The sequence below is a fragment of the Rhinolophus ferrumequinum genome, chromosome 3, assembly GCF_004115265.2.
Source record: "Rhinolophus ferrumequinum isolate MPI-CBG mRhiFer1 chromosome 3, mRhiFer1_v1.p, whole genome shotgun sequence".
Lineage (NCBI taxonomy): Eukaryota > Metazoa > Chordata > Mammalia > Chiroptera > Rhinolophidae > Rhinolophus > Rhinolophus ferrumequinum.
Window position 1 is genome coordinate 6,585,237 of NC_046286.1, and position 25,710 is coordinate 6,610,946.

At 53.9% G+C, this 25,710-nt stretch overlaps 1 protein-coding gene and 1 pseudogene across 1 annotated transcript in view; one reads left to right on the top strand and one right to left on the bottom strand.

The window, feature by feature from the left end:
- Positions 1-234: 234 nt before the first annotated feature.
- LOC117018823 (C3a anaphylatoxin chemotactic receptor-like) lies at positions 235-1,227 on the top strand (annotated as a pseudogene).
- Positions 1,228-4,332: 3,105 nt separating this feature from the next.
- The window catches only part of CPNE5 (copine 5), a 101,160-nt gene continuing 79,782 nt past the window's right edge, over positions 4,333-25,710 (bottom strand). The window contains exons 15-24 of the mRNA XM_033093443.1: positions 24,730-24,805; positions 19,245-19,298; positions 15,450-15,511; positions 11,483-11,529; positions 9,647-9,828; positions 8,666-8,793; positions 8,320-8,422; positions 7,524-7,581; positions 7,041-7,114; positions 4,333-5,912 (exon numbers count right to left, since the gene is read on the bottom strand). Coding sequence (XP_032949334.1) covers positions 5,694-5,912; positions 7,041-7,114; positions 7,524-7,581; positions 8,320-8,422; positions 8,666-8,793; positions 9,647-9,828; positions 11,483-11,529; positions 15,450-15,511; positions 19,245-19,298; positions 24,730-24,805 — 1,003 coding nt within the window. The 3' untranslated portion in view covers positions 4,333-5,693. The remainder of the gene's footprint in view (positions 5,913-7,040; positions 7,115-7,523; positions 7,582-8,319; positions 8,423-8,665; positions 8,794-9,646; positions 9,829-11,482; positions 11,530-15,449; positions 15,512-19,244; positions 19,299-24,729; positions 24,806-25,710) is intronic.

The following is a 25,710-nucleotide window of genomic DNA, read 5'->3' on the forward strand; positions in this document are numbered from 1 at the left end:
ACATCAGGCAACTTTCCCAAGGTCATGGAGCTACCAAGTAGCAGAGTCAGGATTTGAACCCAGGGCATTGACGGAGCCCATCACATCAGGTTGTTGTGAGGTCTAAAGGGGCTAATGCATGCCAAGGGCACCCCTGTTTGCAGGGGTCTGGGAAAGGAGGGGACTCACCAGAGAAAGAGGGAGGCATCCCTCAGACTGGTTTCTACGCTGTTCTTGTGTACCTGGAGCGGGAGAATGGAGCCCAGACTGGAGCCCAATGCCATGTTCACTGCCAGGCTCACGGTCACTCCCTAGCGATTGCTCTGTCTCATCTTTGCTGGGCTCTGCAGCCTCATCCTGCTGGTGGGGCTGCTGGCCAATGGATTCACGCGGTGGCGGCGGGCCGGGGCCTGGGCATCCCCGCCTGCTCCTTGCCCTGACCAACAGCCTTATGGTGGACATCGCGCTGTCAGACAGGCTCTTCCTGGCTTGCGTGGTGCCTGTGCTGCTGCTGAGCTTCCTGCAGCACGACGGGTGGCTGGGTCCCGCCGTCTGCACCACCAGCCAGGCCACCAACAGTGCCACTATATTCAGCACTTTCTATAGCATGGAGGCCACAGCTCTTCTGCACCATGTGGCAGTGGTCCAGCCTGCTGTGGTCCTCCCATCTGGCTGGGGTGCTCGCCTGCTCTGTGGGGCCTTATGGGTCCTGGGCCTCACTGAGTCATTGCCCAACTCGTTGTTCCAGCACGTGGTCATGGAGGGGGCCCAGGCCTGCATCTCGTCTGGCTCCTGAGCCCTGCTCGGACCTCCCGCTACTTCACTCCACTGGGAGCCCTGGCCTTCCTGCCATGTATGCTGGGGCGGGGCTGCTCTTTCAGCCGCGTGGTCTGGCTCCTGAGGACATAGCCCCGTGGTCCCATGGGGGAAAGCATCCAGGAGCACCAGAAGGCAGGGCTCATCCCTAATGCTGGTGGTCTTTGTGCTGATGTGGGTGCCCTGCTCCACAATGGGCTACGTGGTGGCCATGGGTTGCCTGCTTGCCATGCCTGTGGCTTTTGTGGCATCCAGCCTCTGCACCATTCTGCCCTACTCCACTTGTGCCATCAGCCCCACCCTCTGCTTTACCTCTCCCGCTCCTTCCGGACAGAGCTCAGGGACCTCTTCTGTAAGGTCGATGGCAGCCAGGAATCTGAGGGGTGTGGGAGGGGCTGGTATGGTGGTGAAGAGTGTCTAGCCTGGTCATGACAGGGCCCCAGGAGGCCTATGGGATCTGGCGGGGGGTCTGAGAGGAGATGCTGATGGGAGGGCTGAGAGTCAAGAGGGATGGGAAGACCTTAGTGATACTAGAACCCACCTGTCCATTTTACTCGTGGGAAGACTGAGATCCCGAAAAGGCAGGTAGCCCAGCAAAGGTGACACAGCAACTAAATGGCAACTGGGTTGATGCTCCCATTCCACCTTGGGGCTCAGACACCTATAGGCTCTACTCCTTCTAGTTGTATGACTCTGACCAAGTCCCTTAACCTCTCTATGCCTCAGTTTTCTCATCTGGAAAACGGGATTATGATAGTGCCTTCTTCACAGGGCTGTTACAAAGAGAAACTTACTTAACACATACCAAGTGCTTAGAAGAATGCTTGGTGCTTAGTAAGTGCGCATGACTGCTGGTCATTACTACTATTATTATTTTATTTTTATTAATTCAGGGGCATTTGAGATGAGTGGACAAGAGAGTGGCAAAGGGACTTCCAAAGGCAGAAAAGTGGGTAGAGGACTAATCTGGGGCTGACAGCCTGAAGCCCTGGGGATAGAATGGGGTGAGGAGAGGGGTCAGTCGCAGCCTGGGTGAGGGGTCAGAGCCCAGGAGAGCCCTTCAGCTGTCTCTACCTTCTCTGCCTGCCCTCCCCCAGCTCCTTCACACACACACCTCTCAGCCCAATAAGGGAACACAACTAAAATCAACCACGGTGCCCTGAGCTGGGCCTGTGGGTTTCTGAATGCCCTCCTTTCTTCTCGGTGGTTTCTTTTTCCGGTGTGAGTAGGGTAGGGGCCCCTTTTGAGGCCCGTTCCTTCTCTCCAGAGCCAACTGGAGGTCTCCATCTCTCCTACCCCATCTCCATACCCTCCCTCTGGTCTTCTGGGAGCAGGCCTCAGGCTTGTGTGTTGTCCTGGGAACCAAGGAGATTGTCTCTACTGAAATCCCCAAGACAACGTGGTCAGCTTGGTAATAGTGTTACAGCTAAACACACACACACACCGATTCCGTGGTCAAAAAGCTTGGGAAACACTGGGTTGAATCAAATCAAACTGTTCTCTTTGCTGCAGGACTTAGAGCCTCGAATACCCTAACAGCCATAGGGACTTTCTGAGAGGGGCTCTGAGCGGGCAGTTTCCCCAAATCCACGCCAGGGAACCAGTGTCCTGTGGAACACACCTCGGAAAAGAACCCAGGAGAGGAGTTACGGCAATGAGCACAGTAAAGATGCCCTCGGTGCCCTGAGGCGGCGGCTCTGAGCCTCGATTCCCCTGCCAGGAGGGCATCTCCTCTGCAGCTTTCCCACGGGCGCCCAAGGAGAGGGAAAACAAGCTGGTTATGGGAACTTCCCTCTTGCACAGCTGTGACCCCACCCGGTTCCCACTCAAAGCGTATCGGAATGCAAATCAGAGGGGCAGCTAAGCATAGAGACGGCCGTGAGTCGGCTCTCATTTACTGTACGACCCCAAGGATTAAACACGTCTCAAACTTTGGTAGAATTAGTACCGCGTTTCTTGTGATGTGCAGATTGAGAATGGCTGCCTGGAGGGCTAATCTAAGAGCAAACTTGTCCAGAGAAGGGAGAAATTCCCTTTCCCTGTGATCCTGGTCCCTGATGGCCACAGGGATTTATATATAAAGAGGGACAAGGAGGAAAATGGTGTTTATTGTGCACTTAAAGTGTAGCAGGTCCTGTGCGTGGCACACACTTCACGTGTGCATAGCTACATGTCACTCCGTGTGACCACACAATAATCCTGTAAGGAATGATGGTCCCCTTACGAAGAGGAGTAGTAAGCCATCCTGGGCTCATGGCCTGTGAGCTATCCTTTGGTGCCCACAGTTCCTGGACCGCCCACTGGCTTGGCACTGGGACTCCAGGGTTGTAGGATTTCCTTGTTCACTGCTTCGGAGCAGGGGGCAGCCCCAAGGGTGTAACTGTGTGTGTGAGTCAGTGTCTCCAAACATGAGCAGGTCCCGGCACTAATGCTCAGTAAATACTTCTTGAGAGTGAATGAGTGATCAAGTGCAATAAAGTGACCCACTTATTTTAGAGAATCATCTGATCACGTTACCTCTTTCACGTCCTCAATGGCTGCCTGTTTCACTCAGAGTCGTGCTGAAGGCTCTACCATGGCCTACAAGACCCTATGCGTTCTGGATTCTTCAGCTCCCTGACCTAATCTCCTAACTTGCTCCTTTATGCAGCTCCGACCAGCTCTTTGCTGTCCTTCAAACACACTAAACAAGCTCCCACCTCTAGGCCTTTATACTTGCTCTTCCCTCTCCTTGGAGCTCTCTTGCCTCAGATACTGGCATGCCTCCCTCTCTCATTTCCTCAGGGCTCATCTAAACTGAGCCCTGAGGTGGTCCTCCCTGACCACCGCATCTAAAATATCACCCTGTTACTCGCTATCCTCTTATTCTAATTTTTTTTTGTAACTCTTATCACCACCTGAAATTATGTTATTTAGCTATCATGTTTCCCCGAAAATAAGACCTAGCCGGATAATCAGCTCTAATGCGTCTTCTGGAGCAAAAATTAATATAAGACCGGTATTATTTTACTATACTATAAGACCAGGTATAATATAATATAATATAATATAATATAATATAATATAATATAATATAATACCAGGTCTTATATTAATTTTTGCTCCAGAAGACGCATTAGAGCTGATTGTCCGGCTAGGTCTTATTTTCAGGGAAACAGGGTATTTGTTTACATGCTGAGTTTTCTCCTGTCTTGTTTGTGTTTGTTGTAAGCTCCATGTGGAGACAGGGCCTGTGTTTTGTTCGTTGCTGTGTGCCCGGTGCCGAGCCCCGTGCCCGGTGCCGAGCCCCGACCCCGGCGCACAGCAGTTGTTCAGTAAATCCTTGCTGAACAAAAGCATGGAAGGAAGGGAGAGAAAAGAACCTGGATTCCGTCAAACAGCAACCTCTGTGTTCTTTTTCCCAGGAGAAAGGAAAATAAGGAACTTTAGTAAAAGAACCAAATTTACTTCAGTTTAAGGCAAATTCCACACAGAGACTGTCTCAGACACAGGCACAGGACCAGACGGAGTAGAAACACCACTATCATGCATGACAGGAAGGGCGTGGTGTGGGCAGCAGACGGGGGGGGGGGGTGAGGGGGGGGGCCCTGGTCCCCACCCAGGCACAGGAGCTTCAGCGGGCTAAGAGCCCCATGCAGCAGGAGGGACTGGCATGCATGACCTGCTCCCATGTGGGCAAAGGCTGGGCAGCTGGCTGGGCCTCGGGGTAAGATCACCTTTCTCACCTTTCCCACAGCAGGGGCAAGAGTTCGGGCTCAGACGCCAGAGCCCAAGGCTGAAGGACTGGGGTGGATTTGGAGTGACAGGATTGAACAGGGTGACCCTAGAGCCAAGACGGCCTGGGGCAAGAGGCTGTATTAGCGAGCAGTGGGATGAGGGAAGCTGGGCATGGGATGAATGGACTCTCAGGACACCAGAGCTGAAGGGAACTCCGGGACCATCTGGTCAACCCTCGTGTCTTATAGATGCGGAAACCAAGACCCATAAGACAGAAAGGCCTTGCTTGGCTTCCCATAGCAGGCAGCACTTGAACCCAGGAGTCCCATCTCCTATCCCCATGGGCTGAAGGGACAGCATGGGAGTGGTGGGGCTGGGCTGTTCCTTGCCCAGGCCTCCAGGTGGGCAGCAGAGAAGTGGGCACCAAGGACACTGGGGGGAGGGAGGGTGCCTGAAGCCAAGAGTTAGCGTGGTGCCTGTGGGGTCACACCAGGGAGAGGCCTGCAGAGCTGTGTGTCTGGAACCAGTGTCATACGGGGCTTGAGAGGCACCAGAAAGGACTGTGCCTGAAAACCTCCATGGCCGGCCTACCATGTGGCCTGCGGTCCATCACCACAGCCTCCCGTTCATGGGTCTGCAGGGTTCTCGTTGTGAGTGAGTGTCCCTGGGAGGGGTCCCAGGCTCAGGCATTTGTGTCAACCCATTAGCCTTGAGGGGTTCACTGGAAACAGGGACAGGATAGACACTGGGGTGTGGGTCAGGGGCCAGGTAAAGGAGGAGAGAGCACAGGAAGAGGGGAGGGAGGAGGGGGCTGGAAGGAGGAGGCCCAGGCCAGGTTTGGGGCCGCATAGGGGCAGATGGGATTGCCCAGGTAGGCTGCGGAGGACCCCAATTGTCCTGATTAACACCTTCCTGGCTGGGCTGGAACAAGGTATCAGGGGAAGAAGAGAAGAGCAGGGGCCCAGAACCCCAACTCCACCACCTGTACCCCTCACCTCCCTGGGTTTGGGCCCTAAGTGAGGCCAGGAAATTGGGAAGGAGTCTCCAGAGGCCCCATGCCCTGGCGTCTTCCCAGGCACTCGGGTTCCAAAGGCTGGGCAGGGCCGGCTGTAAGGGGCTCTGGGGGCCCTACCTACCCTCTCACTGGCCACTCCAGCCCCAGCCGCCTGCCGTGGGCCAGGCTAGATGTGCGTGTGAAGGGGCGAGGCAGGAGGCGTGCGGGCTGGGGACTGCGGGGGTGAGCTCGCAGGGGCCTCAGGTGGGGGGCGTGGGCGGATGCCCTGTGCCTTCATGTAGGACACCAGCTGCTCAGGGATCTCAGCCAGCACGTCGCGGGCCAGGCGCGCCATGCTCAGCACGTGGTTGCCCGTGCGGTCCACGTAGTCCCGGAAGGGCACAAACTGGCCAGCGGGGAAGGCAGGGTCAGGCAAGGTTTCCTTCTGGATCCCAGCCCCCAGGTCTCCAGGCCTGGGATCCTGTCCCACTCCTCCTCCGTCTCTGCCCACTTCACTCCACCCCTCCCTTTCCTGGTGACTTCTCTGAGAAACTGTCATCATAGTCACTATTCTTTCATTCAGCTGTTCCATGGCAGGATACACCACGGAACAAGAGTCCTCAATCTCTGAGTTCCTGGCACCAAGCATGAGCCTTAGCAGACACTCAGCAGGACACGCTGAATGAAGCCCTGGCTTCTCGAAATCAGGCTCTCCTGTCGCCTCCCACCTCATGGGGCAGAGCCCTCTCCATCTCCTTGGCCCTGCTTCTCCTCTTTCCTCACCGTACCAACACCTCAAGTCAGGCTCCTCTGGCTTCCACCCAGGGGGCGTCCCTCCCCCCAGGGCCTCAGCCTCACTCCTGCCTCCAGGCCTTTCCATGTGCACCCCGCCTCCCAGAAGGCCCTTGCTCTGGTTTCTAGCCCCCAATCTGGTCTCTGCACCTGGAATGACTCCTCCCCCACCCAATTTGTTTATTTTAATCCAGAGGGTATGGAGACTGTCAGTTTTTAATTCGGAATCTCCTAAGCACTAGGACTCAGGCTGCAGGAGGTACCAGGAGGGGTGTGCTTGCTGAGGTGCATCTGAGGCTTGACGGGACAGAGACGCCCTGAAGACAAAGACCGTCTGCTCATTACATCTGCACCCTACACGGAGATCTCAGGACGTTGATTCAATTAGCCAAAAAATGCAGATTCTTGGAGAGGGCTGCAGCAGCACTAAAGACACCTCCTCTACCTTCAAGGAGTTTGCTATGTCCCTGGGAAGGCAGCCCAGCAGAAAACAACACAATGATTGCCTCTGCAGGAGGCCACGGAGGCCTGGTGGCTCAGGAAGAGCTGAGGCTCAGACATGGCCGAGAGGGTCCAGCCTAGAGACAGCTCTGACCGGATGACTGACCCCCATTCCCTTCTGTGGTGGCCAGGCTACTTTGGGGCTCCCAGTGGCTCCCTCCAGGGCCCTTTCCAGAGACCCCCCCAGCAGGAAGTGGGAAGTCAGCCTGGCGAGAGTAGCAGGCTGGACAATGAGCTTCACCTGGACAATGTCCCGCTCGGCCAGCTTCCCTCGGGAGGAGATCCGCACGTCATCACCGTCCAGCTCTACCATGGCTGTGTGGGGAGGGGAGGCATAGGGGTAGGGGGAATTAATGGTGGGCACCTGGGCCTGGTAGGACAGTGGACTTGTCCTTCAATCCCAGGCCACACCCCCCCACGTTACAGAGAAGGAAACAGGTCAGGAGACCAGATTAGCCCACCCAGGTGAGTCTCTGATTTCTGGTCCAGCACTCCAGCTCCCCGACCCAGCCCAGGCTCCCAGGGTGGGAGGAGGGAGGAGTGACTCAGTCGTCCTCTCTGCAGCCTTGGCATGTGGGTGTGGGGTGCACACCCTGACACACACACTGCTGTGCAAACAAACGCCCCTGTCCCACCCTGCTTGCTCACCCAGGTTCCACACGCCCAGGTGTGAGTGCTCTGGGGCCTGACGCCTCTGGGGAAACATGGGGGGCTGGGGACTCACCATCGAACTCTGCCTGGCCCACGCCGATAATGATGATGGACATGGGGAGTTTGGCAGCCTGCAAGGCAGCAGGGGATGGGAGTGGGGGGGCGGGTGGGACCCAGCCGAGGGGCCAGTTACAAGGAAGGGAAGGGACAGAAGGGGAGGGACAGAAGGGGTGGATCAAAAGAAGAAAGTCAGGGGACCGGGAAGAAATGGAAGAGAGAAGGATGGAGACACAGAGAAACCAGAAAAAGTGGGGGAGAGGCAGCAAGGGCAGCCAGGGATATAGACCCAGGGACATAGAGGTGGGGTGCCAGAGAGGAAGAAAGGGTAGAGGAAGGAGGCAGAGGGGAAATGGGTCACAGGTCTGCTTCTGCCAGACATCCCCACCCCCTCCTCTGCCCTGGGCCTCCATCACGTGGGACGTCTTTTGTGTGGGCCTAGAGGGAAGGCGGGCTGTAGCTAGGGCCTCTGACAGAGGGAGGGCACTCGGCAGGCCCACCCATGTTCCTGGACTTCCCGCCTCCTCTACCAGGCCAAGCCTGTTTGGTGTCTGGGGCCGCAGTCCTCGGGATAGTGAATGAAGCGGCTGGAGGGAGTGGACCACCAGGGTGACGGAGCTCACAGCCAGATCCCTCTTCAGCCAGCGCCCCCAACCCCACTGCCAGGCTTTCCAGACACTGCAGCCAGAAGGCAGGAGTGGTCCCACCAAGGATGGGAAGAGGAGAAGCTAGGCCTAAGCATTTCCCTAAAAGCAGGAAGGTGTGCCCCTACCCCCACTCCAGCTCCCTGCACCCCCTCCGATCCTGCTCACATTGACAATAGCTTCCTTGGTCTGCGCCATGTCCGAGATGACCCCGTCAGTGATGATGAGAAGCACCGAGTACTGGGAGCCGTCCTGCACCTCCGCTGCGTTCCTGGGGTGGGGCCGGGGCGGAGGTCTGTCTCTGGGGAGGTCATCCCCCCACCCACAAGGGAAGGCCCTTAACCCTTTGGGGAAGACAGCCCTTTGACTGGCAGGGGTGGGGCTCTTAGGATCAGGGCTCCGTGCAAGGCAAGTCAATGGGAAGAGACACTCCCTGCTGCTTTCCCCGAGAGGACAGGTTGGAGACAAACGCCTGGGACATGTTGGGATGGGGGACTAGTGACCCAGCGCTCACCTGGCCACGTGGGTGACCACAGGGGCGAAGTTGGTGGGGCCGTAGAGCTGCACAGTGCGCAGGCTCTGGTGGTAGGCCTCCAGGATGCCATCGATGCCACAGCACGAGGGGTTCTCCTGGTTGCCGTTCTGGGGGCAGAGGATGGGGAAGGAGGGGTGGAAAGGTGGGCGGCCAGTGGTCTGTAGGAGCAGAAGCAGGCTGGGGGACGCCAGCCGGCTTGCGCTCTTCTACTCTTCTCTGGTAGGGGGTTGGAGGCAGGGGATGGACCCCCAGGGCCCACCCTGGGGGGCAGCACAGGCCCCTGGTGAGCGGGTCCAGACCTGTTCTTTGCCCCATTCCCTGTACCTGCTCAGACAGGCCCCTGAGATGCCTGGCTGCTCCCTAAGGGGGCCTCCTGCCACACCCTAAAATGACCACAGGGTCCAAGCAGTTCTGGAAGGGCCGGCAGCTGGTCCAACGTCCTATGTCCTGTGGCCAGCAGTGCCCGGCACGCCACAGACATGTGAGGGATATCTGCTGTGAGGGACCCAGTGACCGACTGAGTGTCCCCAGCTCATGGGAGGGAGGGAGTGGAGGTGGCCTGAGGACTCATGCCCACAGGGCCCCCATCTCAGCACCAACTCAAGGAGTTGCTAGAATTACCTGCAGTTGCCCGTACCCAACCCACATCTCTTTATACTTATTTCTGGGGCCTTGGAGGATAGTGCAGCCACGTCTCCACTCCACTTCCACCTGCGTCTTGTCAGGGAAAGGCGGCCAGAGCCACCATGGGTGGCTTCCGACACAGAGGGGAGTTGTTTGTGAGCAAGGTGGGGAGGGGGTTTCTGGAGGCCCTGATACACGTCCCCCCTACACACAGCAGGCAGCCTACTTCCCCACCCCAAGGCTGTGCTTTAAGTCCCTAGGCAGGGAAGATGGGAAGCACCCCCCACCTCAGGCTTGTCACCACCCCTCCCAGCCCTTTCTCCTGGGACCTCCTACCAGCGGGAACTCGTGGGACACCCTGCCATCAGGGGGCAGCTTGGCCCCAAAGCCTAGGGCTGGGAACATCTTGTCGCTGTCGTAGTGCTGGATGATCTCCCCGACGGCGGTCAGCGCCAGCGCGTAGGCGTTCAGCTGGTAGGGGCTCATGTAGTGCAGAGACGTGGACTGCGAGGGGTTCCCTGGGGACACAAGACACGGGGACATGTGCCAGCCGGACACACCTTGGGCTCAGAATCGGAAGAGGGTGTCCCAGTGCACCCCTTTTTTTTTTATTTGCTTATCCTTGACGCCTTTTTCTTTCACCACACATTCCATCCTTTAGCAAATCCTGGTTGCTAACCCTTCAAAATATATCTAGAATCCTACCTACTTCTCCCCTTCTCTGTGACCCGGGCATCTTCTTGCCTGGAGGATGGCAGCAGCCTCCTAACTGAGCTCCCTGCTTCCTTCCACCCTTGTGTCCTGCGGTCCATACTCAGCACACCAGCCAGAGCAAGCCTGTCAGTCCTCGGGCAGCTAGGTCATACCTCTTCTCTGCTCAAAATGCTCTAATGCTCCCCTCTCACCCAGAATTAAATCCTACTTCCTGACAAGGGCCCATAAGGGCCCACACGATCTGGCCTCCAGTTACTTCTCTCCTCATCTCCTACCATCCTCCCTGTCACTCAGTCCCACCTCAGGGCCTTGGCAATGGCTGTTCCCTCTGCTCTGGGACACTTTTCCACCGATGTATACACGGCTTGCTCCCTCACCTCTTCAGGTTTCTACTCATGCTACCTCCTCAGCATGGCTTCCTCGAGCAGCCTACTGAAAGTTACAGCCTCCTCTAGTAGTGCCTAATCCTCTTCCTGGCTTGATTTTTCTCCATAGCCCTTGTCACCACTAATATAGTCCATATTTTACTTATTTGCTTATTAATGAGAGGCAGTACAAGGTACCAATCCTGTCTTTACCTCCCACTAGCTACGTGATCTTGGGTAAGTTCCTTAACCTCTCAGCCTCAGTCTCCTCATCTGTACAATGGGGATAATAACAGTCCCCACCTCATAGTATTGTTCTAAGGATTAAACAGGTGTTATTATAACTCACCTCATTGTTATTATCACTAAGACCCCTCCCAGCTCTGACCTCCTACCACTCTATGATTCCAGGGCCTGCATCATAGGGGTTTTTGACACACCTGTGGAGTATGAGACCCGGGCATCTTCTGATTGGCACAAAAATGAGCACTGAGCACCGCTAATGCGAGTCCAGAATCCAAAGAATGTTGTGCTGTCTCTAACAGTGTAAAGTTTGGCACTGATTGCTCCTGGAGACTCAGTCATGGCCTGATACGGGAGAAGGTCAGAGGAGGGAAGGAACCGGGGGCAGCCCCAGCCAGAGAGAGAACTGGGGTTCCTGGCCTGCGTTCCTGTCCTCACTGAGGACCACAGAGCTCGGTCTTGACTCCGGTTCTCCCCTCCAGCCTATGGGTTGCACTGTACAGAGGATATGGAATTTGAACCTGTGAGGAAACACCTCTGCTCCAGGGCTCGCTCTCCATGGGCCCAAAGTAGCACTGTCCTGTTCCCCTGGGGAGACTGTGTGTCCAGGGAAAGCCTGCGGCTCAGGGTACGTAGGCCCAATGCCCAGATTTTGTTATGACCATGGTCTAATCCGAGGATACCTTTGCCACCTTGGCTCTCCAGGCCTAAGTACCTCCGCTGCGGTGAGGATGAGGCCAGAGAGTACGGAGCCCTGGCTCCCAGCGAGGGCCACTACCACAGCCCTGAAAAATGCCCCTTTCCCTCCCTGTTCTCCCGCATACAGCTCCCTGCCCCTCCCTCCACTCACCATTGGAGGCCGTGAAATCGATGGCCACTGTGAAGTTGATCTGAGTCCTAGAAGAGGGAGAACAGCAGGGGAATTACCTGACAGAGGCAGCGCTGTGGGAGGGTGAACAGGGCTGGACAGGGAGTGAGAAACCTGGCTTCCACTCCGGCCCTGCTGTTTGCCGGGCATGTGACCTTGGTGAAGCAACTCATCTTTCCGTCTGGAAAACTGGGATAGGAATACCAGCCACGTCCTCCCCCAAAGGACTGTGTGAGCATCACAAGAGTTAAGTGGGGTGAAAGCTCTTTGAAGGTGGTTATGTTCTGTGTGGGCAAGTGGTTACTAGTACTTCATTCCTCCCCAAACCCTGCCCCTGGGCCCACTTGAGGCCAGTGAAGTAGGGTCTCACTGTATTTCTGGTTCAAATCTGGAGTCAGATTCAGGGTTAAAACCTATTTGACAAAAAGGAGAGACAAATAGACATTGTGCATCTCCTGAGGGAAGAACAAAACCCCACCCATAAAAGCTGTCTTGCCAAAAAATTGGACCTGAATCTGATGGAGCTTCCAGAGTCGCCTACCCGTTGTTTACAGGAAATAGAGGAGACAGAAGAACATGTTAAATGACACCACAGCAGTTAAGCCAGTAAAAGCCAGTGTGGGGGAAGTTCTGGAGGAGCACTACTGGAAGAGTGGCCCATGGACCAGCAGCATGGGGATCACCTGGGGATTGGTGAGGAGTCACAGGCCGCTGTACACCCACTGAATCAGAAGCCCTTGGTGGGGGCAGGAAGCTGTCTTAGCAAACCCTTCAGGTGTGGGCGAGGGGGGAACCAACAAGTAAAAAGAATTAAGAGACAAATCAACCAACCACAATATATGGATCTTGCCTGGTTTCCTGCTTCAAATAAGCCAATTAAAAAACTTTGTAAGACAATTAGGGAAATCTGAACACTGATTAGATATTTGTCATTAAGGAACTTTCACTTTTTAGGTGTGATTATGGTATTGTGGTTATATTTGACGAGAGTCCTTATATTTTAGAGACACATCCCAAAGTATTTGGGGGATGAAATATGATGTGTAGCATTTGCTTCAAAATAACTGCATGGGAGAATGCATGGAACAAGACTGGCCATGAGCTGGTCATTGCTGAACCTGGGTAAAAGTACTTGGTGGTTTATTATACCTTCTCTCCACCCTTGCATATGTTTGGGATTTTTCCATAATAAAACATTAGGTTTTGAGAATTCAGATTCATGGTCGAAACTTGCTGAGTGTTTGCCTGTTCTAAGTTCTGCCTAGATACTGACAGAACAAAACTGACAAGACATGAGCCCCCGAGGAAGTCTAGTCTTATGGTTCTCACACTGAGTGAAGGTAGTCACCAGGGGAGCTTGTTTAAAGAAGGAGATCCCGGGCACCACTCCCAGGAATGCCTATTCAGTTGGTCTGAGATGGGGCCCAAAATCTGCTTCTTTAAGAAACATCCCCTGCCCTCCTCCGGGATTCTGAGGGGGTTCTGGGATCACACTTGGGGAAACTGTTCTGGTGGTTCTGAGTTGGGGCCAGGGATGAGGAAAAATGAGGCAGGGCTCACCTCACCTGCATTTAGCAGATGGTCTTTATCAGAAACCACAGCCCTCTCTCCACCCGATCACAGCGGAGCTGCTGTTCATGGACCCATCCTTCCCTCGGAAGGGTGAAGGAAATGTTAGCAGGAGACCCAAGCCAGGGTCTGCTGGCCAGATACAGTTCTTCCCACACTTCCTCCCCCTCGTCTGCTGCCTGGGGCAGAGCATCCAGTGGACTCCAAGTTGAGGAAGAAGGAGCCACAAGATGGCAAGAGCCTGGGTCTTTGAATGACTCTCCCTACCCATCCCTGCCATCCTATAAATGAAAAATAACACTTATTTGTACTAAGCCTTGAGGTCAGGGGATTATTTGTTACAGCAGTTGACCTACCCTATTCATCTTCTGTTCCTTGTCATCTCTTTGTGTGGAATATAGAGATTGTGTCTTCGTTAGAGGAAGGGAGACATTTGGCGGGTAAGAGCCCTGCTCCGGGGGCCACCCTTCAGAGGGTGGTTCTGGCCTACAGGACTGCTGCTGAGGGGTGAGGCAGGACTTACTCCATAAGTAGTCTTCTGCTGCTCTGGGTTCTGAAATGACTCAGGGAAGGAAGAGACTGGAAAGCAGATACTTTTGTGGGAAAGTTACTCCCTGCAGACTCACGCCTCCTGCCTAAGGGCACAGCTGGGTAGCATGCAGGCCGCTGAGCAACCAGTTCTATCTCTGATGTGGGGGCAGAGGTGCCCATACCCTGCCTCCGAGCCCAGGTGGGTGGGGGAGGGAGACCAGGGAAGAGAGGATCCCTAGACAATTGTCTCCATCAGCTGCCTGCCTAGACACGCATGCTGGGCTCTCGCTCCCTGGAGCCAACTCTCACTCAGGTTCTCCCGAGAGTGTGAAGAGAGGCGTGGGGGGAGGGCTCCAGAGGCTCCACTGTTCTAACTTGCCCGATACTTGTGGTGCCAGCTTTGCACATCAGTCAGCCTCTGAGGCTCCTTCTCGAGGAGACGTCACAGCACCCAGCCCTTTAACTCAGTAGTCTCATTCTGCATTCCACTCTACCTGGTAGCTGCAAAGTAGGCAGGGCCAGGAATATTCATTACTATGGAAGAAACGCAGCATGTGGTGACAGAAGGCAGGCACCCTCCATGACCTTGAAAACTGGCGAGGCATGTGGCCTCGGGAAACTTATGTAAAATGAAGATCATCTTCGCCCTGCCCACAAGGTTCTCTAAATTGGAGGCACTATGCAAATGAGAAGGATAAATAGGATGAGGACTGATTGAAAATTACCAGGTGCGATGTAAGGGGTGGTTGCTTAATGGGATGGAGAACAGAGCAGTTTTGATGGGGGAAGGGAGAAAGGGCAGGTTGGGGAGTAGGCTCAGAGGAGGGGCCGGGAGGCCCCTGGGTGGCTGCAGGGAGGATGTGTGCTTAGTGGGTAGGAGTGCTTGCAACCTTGATGCTGCAGGTTCAAGGCAGCAGGGAGCGGTGTCATGGGAGAGTGAGTGGAGCTTCCCAGGGCCTGACTTTTCCCTCTGCCCTGCAGAAGCAGGTAGCCAAGTGCCGGCCTGGCTGGAATGAGACTTTGGCAGCTGCCTTGCCTGTCTCCTTTCCAGACAGGTGTAGTCACTCACCTGCCTGCACCTGTGGGCCGTTGGCTAACCCACACCCTGACCTGGCACCTGTCCTTGGCAGAGTCAGGCTCTTTTTCCCTGAGCTGTTGGCTGGAGCCTCTAGGATTTTCTGCCTGTCGCAGCCTGGACGCTGACCCCTCTGGTTCTTTCTGCTCCTTAAATTCATGTCTGACCACCTGCTGGTCCTGGGACCACCCCTGGCTCATCCCCCAGTCCCTCCTGCCCCTTATAGGTCCCTGATGACACCAGTAGGTTAATCACAGTACCCCCACCCCACCCCAGACAGACCAGAGCTTATCAGCAGCTCAGAGCAGCAAGGAATCTTAGAAGTCACCAAACTCCAACCTCTTGTGTTTGGAGGAGGAAACTGATGCCCTGGAAGGGAAAGTGACTTGCCCAGAGCAATCCAGCAAATGCAGGGCAAAGAGGGGTGTATAGTCTGGGCCTCCTGACTCCTGATCCAGGACTCCTTCTGCCTCCCTAAACCCATGGTTCTCTTTGTCATGGAGTCCCTACCACTTCCAGGTCCCATCTCTGCAGAGGGACCTGACGTGACCCACTGGCCTCCGTGGCCCAGGAACACCCTCTGCTGCAGCTCAAGATACAGGGGCACACAGGGCTCTGGGAGAGTTGTGTGAATCCAGACACGAGGGCCGGGGGTGGGGGCTGCTCAGAGCCCAGAACCACAGAGGCCACGGTGGGGCCAGAGCTGCTCATGCCGAGATGTGAGCCCCTTCCCTCTCCCTGGAGCCAAAGAAATGGGGCTGCATCTCTTCTCACCCTCCTTTGATGTAGTCGAGAAACGTGCACTCTGACTCCACAGCAAAGGAAAGCAGCGTGACCTGGAAAACAAAAGGGAGCTTGGACAGTGGAGAGCACGGGGTGGGGGACGTGGTTTGCTGACAGTTAAGGAGAACTCAGTGTGTGCCAGTTTGCATGTATCATTGTATGGAGTGCCCACAACAACCCTGTGAAGGACTATTATCATCCCCATTTTATAGCCAAAGAAACTGAGGCTCAAAGAGGTGATGCAATGTGCCCACTGTCAGGATGTGGTCAAGTGAAGCCAGGTCTGACTCCAGAGCCTGCACTTGACCTCCATGCCAAACTGCATCCTGGAAGGGCCCTGTCTGTGCCACTGGAGCACAGAGGCTCAAACCAAGGACGTAAATTCCCCCTAAGTAGACACGGGTGTGGAGGGTGGAGGGCAGGGGTTCTTCCTGACACAGTCCTAACAAGCTGCCATGCTGACAAGCTCCATGCTTCCATGTCTCGTTAGCTATTAATCGAGAAATGTGCTTCTCTAGTCTGCACTTATCTTAAACCTTACCTGTCCCCTTCATCCCTCTGGTGTCTCTCAGTCTCTACCCTCTCAGATCCAAGACCCTCATAAGCAGCGTGTCCTGTCCCAGAGGTAGCTGACCACCCGGGGTCCCCTCTCCCAAGCAGAGGACTCTTGGCCTACGCCCGCTGGCAGACTTGGCATCAACTTCCCCAAGACAGGCAGCTACCTGAAAGCTCATTATAATGATGATTTAAGATTGTGGAGACAAATGAAAGCCTGGCAGCCGAAACCAATTAAATGAGGCAAGATTGGGGCAGGAGACTTTTTACCTGTGTCACAGAACTCCACTAGGATTGGAGCTCCCTATGGGTGTACATGCAGCCATCGTTATCGACTCACTTGGTGGGCCAGGTCGGGCCTCTGTTTGACAAAGCCGATGAGCCCTTAGCCCCCCAAAATGGGAGGGTCTGTGAGTGCTGAGCTGGACCTCTGAGACCCCACCCACTGGTTACGGCATTAGGCACCTGGATGGACAAAGCCTCCTTTCACTAGGAATGGACTCTGGCAGTGGCCCCTACCCTGACACTCATTAGACTCCTTGAGGAGCTTTTAAAACATCTTGCAGCCCAGGTAAGGCCCTCAAAACAATTACATCAGTTTCTGGGGTAGGCCTCTGGCCCTAGATCTTTTTTTCAGCTCCTCACATGAGTCTAAACTGCAGCCAGAGTTGACCGCCCCATCCAGGCCCTGGGTTGCCTGACCATATGCATTCACCCAGGGACTTGCTACTCAAAGTATGGTCCCTGGACCAGCAGGGTCAGAATCATCTTGATGCTGGTTAGAAATGCAGAAATGCAGAGGCATTTTAACAGGAACTCCAGGAGATTCTGCACATAGTAAGGAAGGAGAAGCACAAACACAGATGTCTAGACCTGCCTGGAACCTTGGAACTGGCCTGGGCCTCTGTATTTTAATAAGTATCCTGGATGCTGAGTGATTTTTTTTTTTTTTTTTTTTTTTTTTTTTTATGGTGAAGATTGGGAAATGCTGGAGCAAAGCAAAGTCAGGAGACCTGGGCCCAGCCCTGCTCTGTCCATAACTCACTGCGTGACCTGAGACAAATCCAGTCCCCTCTCTAGGCCTCAGGTTCTTTATCTCTAAAGTAAGAAAACTGGATGAGATCAGTGGTTTTCAAAACTTTTTTTTTTTTTCTCAGCTGAACATCCAATATTTCTCAGGTGGGGAAGGTGTTGCCTTTTCTAAGGGCATTTGGAAAAGTGTGGGAGAATTTGGGGTCACACAATGACTGTGACTCTACTGGTAGCTATGGGCCGAGGCCAGGGGTGCTAAGCACCCCACAATGTATGGGGAAGTCCTGTAGGACGAAAAATCATTCCAGCCCGAAATGCCAACAGCCTTCCCACTGAGAAACACTGCAGCTTTGGACAAAGAAAATATTCCTCTAAGTAATATTTCTCCACTGAGTGGAGGACGGAAGGTGGGAGGGCCTTCAGGGGGCTGCTGCAAAGCTCCCCACGGGGGAGATGACAGTGAGGGTAGATGGGAGACAAAGGGACAAGTCAGAATATTCAGGTGGTAGGAGGAGTAGGGTGCAGTCATGGATGGCAAGGGGCCACAGGTGTCAAGGATGGCTCCCCTGGTGCTGTGCCCCCCATGATGACAGCACAGGCTGGCCGGGGGCGGGGAGGGCTGCGGAGAGACTTTAGGCAGTGCATTCAATTTGGGAAGGCCGGTTCTGAGGAGTGGCCAGCAGACGGTTGGACATCCAAGTTAGACACCCGGCGTGATGCCAGGGCCCAAGATGAGGTCTTCCCTGGCAGAAGCCTGTTCTCTCTTCAGGCGGTTCTGACTCTAGAAAGGCCTTCCAGAGCCTACACGGGCCTCCCAGTGACACAACTCCCCTGCCCCCGCCCTGCCCCATGGTGCAAGGCCTGTCCCAGGACTACCAGAGTTTAATTCCTTTTCCACCTGATGGCATGTGTCTGTGAAACAGTTACAATCAGAGAAGTGGGGCGGGGGTGGGGGTGGCGGGGGAAGACCTCTTTGAATAAGCAGAATACTTTATAGGCCTGCGTCTTCCTGCATCTCCCACGTGTCTGTTATAGCCACCCTGTGCAGTAAGCAGGGTAGGGGTGACTTATTAGTCCCATTTTACAGATGAAGATACTGAGGTTCCTCAGAGGAACCCCAGAGCCCTCCGACTATGACCTCTTCTGGGTCTGGAGTTGCAGTCTGCCTGACTCAAATGACTAAGTTTGGCTGCATTAGCTGCTGGCACTACGGACCTCTGAATGGGAAGAGACAGGAAGGGTATGGACTTGAGCACGTCTGTACTGCAGAGACATGGCTTGTTCTAGAAATGCACTGTGGGCTCTGCCTCAGGACTTGGCACATGCTGATCCCTACTATTATAGAATTCTTTCCCCGATATCCTCAGCTACTGCCCCCTCACCTTCTCTGAATCTCTACTCAAATGTCACCTTCTCAGAGAAGCTTTCCTTGACTGCTTTATGTAAAATAATAGTTTTGTCCTGGGCATTCCCTATCTTATGACCATATTGTACTTCTTTCCCACAGCACACGTAACTACCTGACACTCACAGGTACGTGTGTACAAATACTTGTTTTCTGTGTCCTCCCACGGGAATATAAGCACCAGGAGGGCTGGGATTCCTGTTTGTTGAATAAATGCATCAGTGTCCTGAACAAGAGCCCACAGAAACCCCTGGGCCAGTGAGATCCAGGATGGTCGCAGTCAGGCGGGGGCAGTGTCCACAGCCGCTGCCAGCTCTGAATTTAACTGTAGTGCTGACTGCCACCTCTATCACGTCCTATCTCTATGACCTTGGTTGAGTCACTTCCCTGCCTGCAGCCTTGATTTCCGCTTCATGACAAGGGGATGATGATAACTGTCTCTTAAGGAAACAACTTGTGAAAAGCACCTAAATGGGGGATTTCCCCCATTTAGGTAAGGACCCAATAATTGCTACTCCTTTTCCTCTTCCTCCCTGCAGGAAGTCCCTGGGAGTTTCTCTCTGGGATTTCTCATTCTGTGTCACAGAGCCCATGTATCACCTATCCCATCTACCCCTGGGCTGTGGCTCCGTGGGCCCCATCCCTCCCCGCCGGCATCCCTCCAGGTCAGGTTCCCACACTGCACGAATACACACAGGTACACAGACTCACAGACACATATGACTCCTGACATCAGGCCGAGCTCGGAGCTCAGAATGTCTACGCCCAGCTGCAGACAGGGGGTGGCTACTCACTGTGCCAGAATTCACGTATTTCTTTTTCTTCATTTTCTTTTTCGGGTTTATCACCTGCAGGAAAAACCAGTTACCAGGTAAGAAGAGGTTTCTAAGCAGGCAAGGCTGGGCCCCCAGGGCTTCCACTAGCCCTGGGTGTAGACCCGGACTGGCAGAGTGTGGGCTGAAAAAACAGGGGTCTCGGGGAGGAGGGTTCAGGGAGGTCTTGTGAGAGACTGGCATTTAGATTTACGCAACTCAGCTCCCTGATTGGACCTACTGTCCCACGAGCAAACTACCAAGAATAATATTTATTTAACCTTATTTCTCACTGCTCGCCAAACATACCCTCCACCCTATTCAGCCGGAGGAGCCTCGATGTTGCAAAGGGGCCCTGTCCATGCCTGCCCCGTGTCAGCTCAGGCTGCTCCCCCAACCCCAAACATGCCCCCTCCTCCCTCCACCATTTCCCATCCTTCCAGCCCTAGGGTTGCCCTGGGGGTCCTGTGAGTCTGCCCCCCACCACAGCCCCTACACTGCAGTTAGAATCTCCTTAACTGTTCCTCATGTGTAAGCTTTCATTTCAAACTAGACCTGTCATCAGCGAATATATCACAGCGCTGGGCATATAGTAGGTGCTAAAAACACACTTGGTGGACTAACGCAGTAGTCTCAACTGGGCTGATTTTTGCCCCCCAGGAGACATTTGACAATGTCTGGAAATATTTTTGGTTGTCACAACTAGGGGAGTAGTAGAAATCAGGGATGCTGCTAAACATCCCACAACACACAGGACAGCCCCTTACAACAAAGAATCATCTAGTCCAAGATGTCAGCAGTGCCGAGGCTGAGAACCCCTGGGCTGAGTGAGGGGGACCACCCCGGCCTAGGGGCGCTCCGCGGTCTTTCACACATCTGAGCCTCACCGGCTTTTGTTTTTCACATGAGAAGTCTAGGCCCAAACTTCCCTAACCTCCCATCAGACAAAGCAAGGGGATTTTCACACCAGCTCAGGTTCTGTCACTCTGTCTTCTGTAGGTTTCTGGTAAACTCATTCCCCTTGCCCTTATCTCATGTTCCTCCTACAGGGGCAGCCAGCTGTTCTTTAGCAGAGGTCTCTTCTGTTTGAATGACCATTGATATCTACCTCTGGAGATAAGGACACTAAGGCACAGAGACACCAAGCGATTTGCCTGAGGTCACACAGCTGGTCTGGGTAGTGACAGAATTAGAAACCAGATTCCTGCACTCGGGGCAGTGCTACATACATGGGTACCACCTTGATAACAAATACACAATCCTTCACAAATATTTATGGGGTGGGGGTACCAGTTCTCTAGAATCTTCTCTTCAGTTGGAAAAAGAAGATATGTCTTCAGGATAGGTGACAAGAGCCACCAAGAAAGGGGAGTCAGAAATGTGAAGGGAGTTAAAGAAAGGAAGGACCACTCCAGGCAGGAACATCAAAGAAGACTCTCCAGAGCAGGTGATACTGAAGGCAGACATTGAGTGACAGGAAGGAGTTGCGCAGGGAGGGATGGAGGAAGGCATTCCAGTCAGAGGAGCTATTGGGGGAGCACAGAGCTGGGGTCCAGTTTAACTTCGGAACCACAGGGTGGAAGAGAGTATATTGGGCTGGCTGGAAGAGAGCCTAGAATACCAATTTAAATGTCAACAATCACCCAGCAGCCAGCAGGGAACTCTGATGACTTCTAAGATGGTAGGGGACAAGGTCACAGCAGGCTCTAGGATGCTGGGACCTGGTGGAAGTGAGTACAAGGGAAGAAGGAGAGATATCCAAGGGGATGTTTGCCTGCTTCTGCCACCTCGTAGCTGTGTGATCTTAGGCAAGTTACTTAACCGCCCTGTCCCTCAGTTTCCTCATCTGTAAAATAGGAGTAGAAAAGTACCTACGTCATAGAAAAGTATGGGGGTTAAATGGATCAATACAAGTCAAGTGCTTAGGACAGTATATGGAATGTAGTAAGTACCATGTAAGTGTCAGCTGCTATTATTTTTTATTAGCACCACCACCACCACCAGTCCAGGTGAGAGGTAATGAGGATGTGGGGGTGTTGGAACAGGTACTGAGCCATGGCAAAACGGCACTGTCAAGAAATGACCACAGATCTTGGGCCCCAGGCACAGCTGTGGGAGCAGGAGAGAGGGAAGTGTCAGGGGCCACCAGGTAGACACAGAAAGAAGGAAGAGCTGGATTTGAGGCTCAGGTGGGAGGGCTAGCAAGGTAGAAAGTGAGAGTCTAGGAAGAGAAGCCTAGAACAGCCTCAAATCCTCCACAGGCATGAAGGCCATCCAGATGACAGGGCGCTCACAGACACATTCATGGGAAACTGCCTACCAGGCAAGCCCTTGAGGTGAGGGCACGGTCTCAGCTCTGATGCTGCACTGTGCCTCAGTTTCCCAATCTGTACCAGGAGGGCGTGGAAACTTTAGAACTGAGTGCTTCTCAAAGTTTTACTCCAAAGTAGTCCTCCCAGCTGATGAGAATAAACACGGACTCCCGGGGGTCTGGGCGTTGCCCAAAGACCTGGCCACAAGCACATCTCTTTGAAGTCTTCTGTGTTGTCTTTAAATTAGCCTGTGTTCCACATTTCCACTCTCTAATTATAACTGTTTTAATATTAAAGCAATGTTTTGTTCTCAGATCTTCATGTGAAGTGGCACTAAAGAGACGCCCTGTTTATCCTGAGGTTTCATGCACTCCCCAGCACATACTCCCACCCCCATCCATGTACCAGCCTCTCTAGCCCTAAAAGACTGTACCCTGAAGTTCCATGTGTGGGACCAGCGCCCCCTAGGGGTCAGGCCAGGAATCTCCCAGGAAACTCTGTGGGCTGGAGTTCTTCTAAGCCTCCTCCTCCCACTCTCCTCACACCCCCAGGGTCCCCAGGGCCCCCAGAGCAGGTCTGGTGTCTGCTCTCCTGTGCAAATGGGCAATGAGTGGCTCCCAGGGACCTGGAGCTGCTCTGGCGCTGGGGATACAACATGAGTGAGACACAGTCCCAACCCAGCGGCAGCACCACCATGAAGGAAGGCACGGAGGCTGAGCCAGCACGCAGGTTCAGAGAGCCTTAGATGGTGTGACTGAGCTGAAAGTGGAGTGGGAGAGGGAAGGGCCGGGGCCAGACCCTAGGGGTTTCCTAGGGGTGTGACATGTGCATCTACTTATACAGGCCCAACGACTGCAGATTGCAGGTAGCTGAGGCACGGCACCCGTGTGAAGGAGCTCAGACTTACCCCCTAGGTAAAAGGCCCTGTAGGATCTCAGCTGGGGTGGGGGTGTCTTTCTGAATTTCCTCCCTGCTCCTCTGTGCGAACCAGGCAGAGGGTGGGATGCACAACTAGGTTGGAAGCTGGGCAGCGATAGGGTCAGGTGACCATTTTGGAGGAGCACTCAGGTTACTGAGTGGAGGACAGAAGGAGGTGGGAGGGCCTTCAGGGGGCTGCTGCAAAGCTCCCCCACGGGGGAGATGACAGTGAGGGTAGATGGGAGACAAAGGGACAAGTCAGAATATTCAGGTGGTAGGAGGAGTAGGGTGCAGTCAGAAATGGCGAGGGGCCACAAGTGTCAAGGATGGCTCCCCCGGTGCTGTGCCCCCCTTGATGACAGCACAGGCAGGCCACGGGGCGGGGAGGGCTGCGGGGAGACTTTAGCCCGTGCATTCAGTTTGGGAAGGCCGGCTCTGAGGAGTGGCCAGCAGACGGCTGGACATCCAAGTTAGACACCCGGCGTGATGCCAGGGCCCAAGATGAGGGTCTTCCCTGGCGGAAGCCTGTTCTCTCTTCAGGCGGTTCTGACTCTAAAAAGGCCTTCCAGAGCCTACACGGGCCTCCCCCGCCCCACAGTGCAAGGCCTGCTCCAGGGCTACCCAAGTTTAATTCCTTTTCCACCTGATGGCATTTCGATGTGTGGAGACAACACTTCTGCTTCCCAGCCTTGCAGTTTCTCTTGTCAACTGCAAAGGAGCAGGGATCCACGGCCAAGAAAAGAAGTCAATCCAACCTTCTCTGCTTTTAGCCTGAGAAATTACGGCCTCTTCTGAGTCTGTCAAGCATCCTTAGAAGCCAAACTCAAAGAGATCTGAGCCTTTCCCTTCCCTTCCCTAAAACTCTCCTTAAAGGAGGCCAAAGAAAAGCAGAGCCTGCTTCTCTCTGCCTGGGTAGGGGGACAAAGATGGTCTTTCCCTTTGTCGACGCAGAACAGAAAGCAATTAACTGGGAGGATCAGAGCCCTTTCACAGAAATTCACCCATGTTCCATCTTCAGAATAGCCTTGTTCATCTGAAAACAGTGTGTGGATGTCTCGTAAGCATCTACTGTGTGCCCAGCAGGACCCAGACCAACAGGAAGAGAGGCAAATGAGAAGGCTATCACCTGCCCTTGGGGAGAGTCCAGTCGGAACACAAGACCTGCCCACTCAAAATAGAGATCCAGAGTGAGGGAGGAGAAGTATGGAAAGGCTCGGGTTCACTGACGGGAGTCAAAGCCAGCTCTTCAGCTTCACCTGCTGAGGGGCTGCTAATGTAAGGATAGAGCCAGTTTGTAAGAAGGTTGTAAAATGGAAATCTCCTGGCATACAGGAGCTCCACAGATGCTACTAGAAGACAGCTGACATCATGCTCGCTCGGGGCCAGGCATTGTTCTAGTAACTTATTTACTTCTCCATGTGCGTGGCAGAGCAGTTCGGGAACTTAGCGAAGGTCCCATGGCTAGTACATGGTAGTCAGACCTTGAGCCCGAGCAGTTATTAGGGTTTTGAGTAGCTGCAGTTTAGTGGGTCTGGCACGAACGGAGCTATCCATGAAGTTCAGAAGAGGGAGAGAACATAGGAGGCGCCGTGGCTGGGCAGGACAGCCCTGAGTAGGAGCTGAGCTGGATCTGGAAGACGGGAGGGGACCCCAGAGAGAGCACACACACAAGCAAAGGCTCAGCACCAGAAACAGTCCATTGAGGTCACACGCTATTATCTCCAGAGAGATTGGGTGCTTTCTCCAAGGTTCTCCAGGTCTAGATAGAGGTATCCTGACTCCTGTTCTTCTGAGCCTCTCCTTCCAGAAAAGGTAACAGTCAGTAGGCCTTGAAACTATTCTAATTGAAGGCAGAGGGCCACCTTGAACTCAGGACCTCGAGTCTCAGGCTCAGAACCTTCTGATACTGTCCTCCACCTTCTGCCCCACCCTCACTCCTATCCCCTCACCTTGTTGGAAGTACTCTTTGGGGAAGGGCACTGTAACTCAGTGATTGGAGTCAGATCTGTCTAGGTTGTCTGCCTCTTGATTCTGCCACTTGCTGAACCACGGGTCTTTGGACAAGTCCCCTAACTTCTCTGAGACTCAGGTTTCTTAACTGCAGAATGGGACAATAATTCCCACCTCACAGGAAAACCTACAAAAACCCTAGGCCTGCACATGCCTCACTGTAGTCCTTAGTGAGTGGGAGCTATGTCTCATCAGAGCAACGCCCAGACTTCGAGCGTCCTTCTCACCTCATAGATGTTGAATTGGCTCTGCCCGCGGGCCAGCTCCCGGTAGCTGGTGGTGAACTCCCCAATGAAGTCATGGCTGCAAGAGAAGGCTGCTGCTGAGACCACGAGGCCCAGGCTACGCCCCGCCTCTGCCCGTCTCCCCACCTCTCGCCTCCCTCCCCCTGGCTCCCAATTCTGCCCAGGCCTCTGCTCCAGAGACACACACCAGCAGAGAGGCTGGGTCCCTGGGAAGAGTCCAGTGTCACCCATGGAGCAAGAAACCCAACAACAGTCACGTAGAGTGGGACCCTGGAGAATGGGACCCACTTCTATTTGCATTCTTGTTTGAACAAACCAGCAACGAAAGGTATTTGGGGGGACAACTGAGGGAAACTTGAATATGAAATGAATATTAGATGGTATTCAAGAATGATTATTCAATGTGTCAGGTGTGCTAATGGCATTCATAGTTATGCAGAAAATGCCCTTATTTTTCAGACATTCCCAATGAGGTCTTTAGTGAAAAAAATACCACGATGTCTACCATTCAAATTACATCAATAGCACATAAAGCAAATACGGCAACATGTAACCCTGTTAAACTCAGGTGACAGGCTTAAAATTGTTCATTAAGCTCCTCTCTCTACTTTGCTGTGTATTTGACATTTTTCCAATAACATTTTTTGAAAAGACTATTAGCACTACATCCATCCAGGCAGCTGGGGGTGTTTTCTGCAGTGCCTGCACCTCCTGGGGCAATGCATGTGTTTGTTAAGTAAAACCTTGTACAAAGCAGAACTCCCACCTCCCCTGTGGTTGGCTGCCTGGCCTTCCCATGCTGGCTTGGAATACCTGGTGGAGACTGAGACCCAGGAGGTGTCCCCAGGGCCTTGCCCCGCCTTGAGCCTGCACTGTATTTTGACTACATATTTACTGCTCTCAGAGTGCGAGTATGAGCTCCTTGGTGGCAGGAACCAATGGCATTTGGTGGCTGTCCCCAGT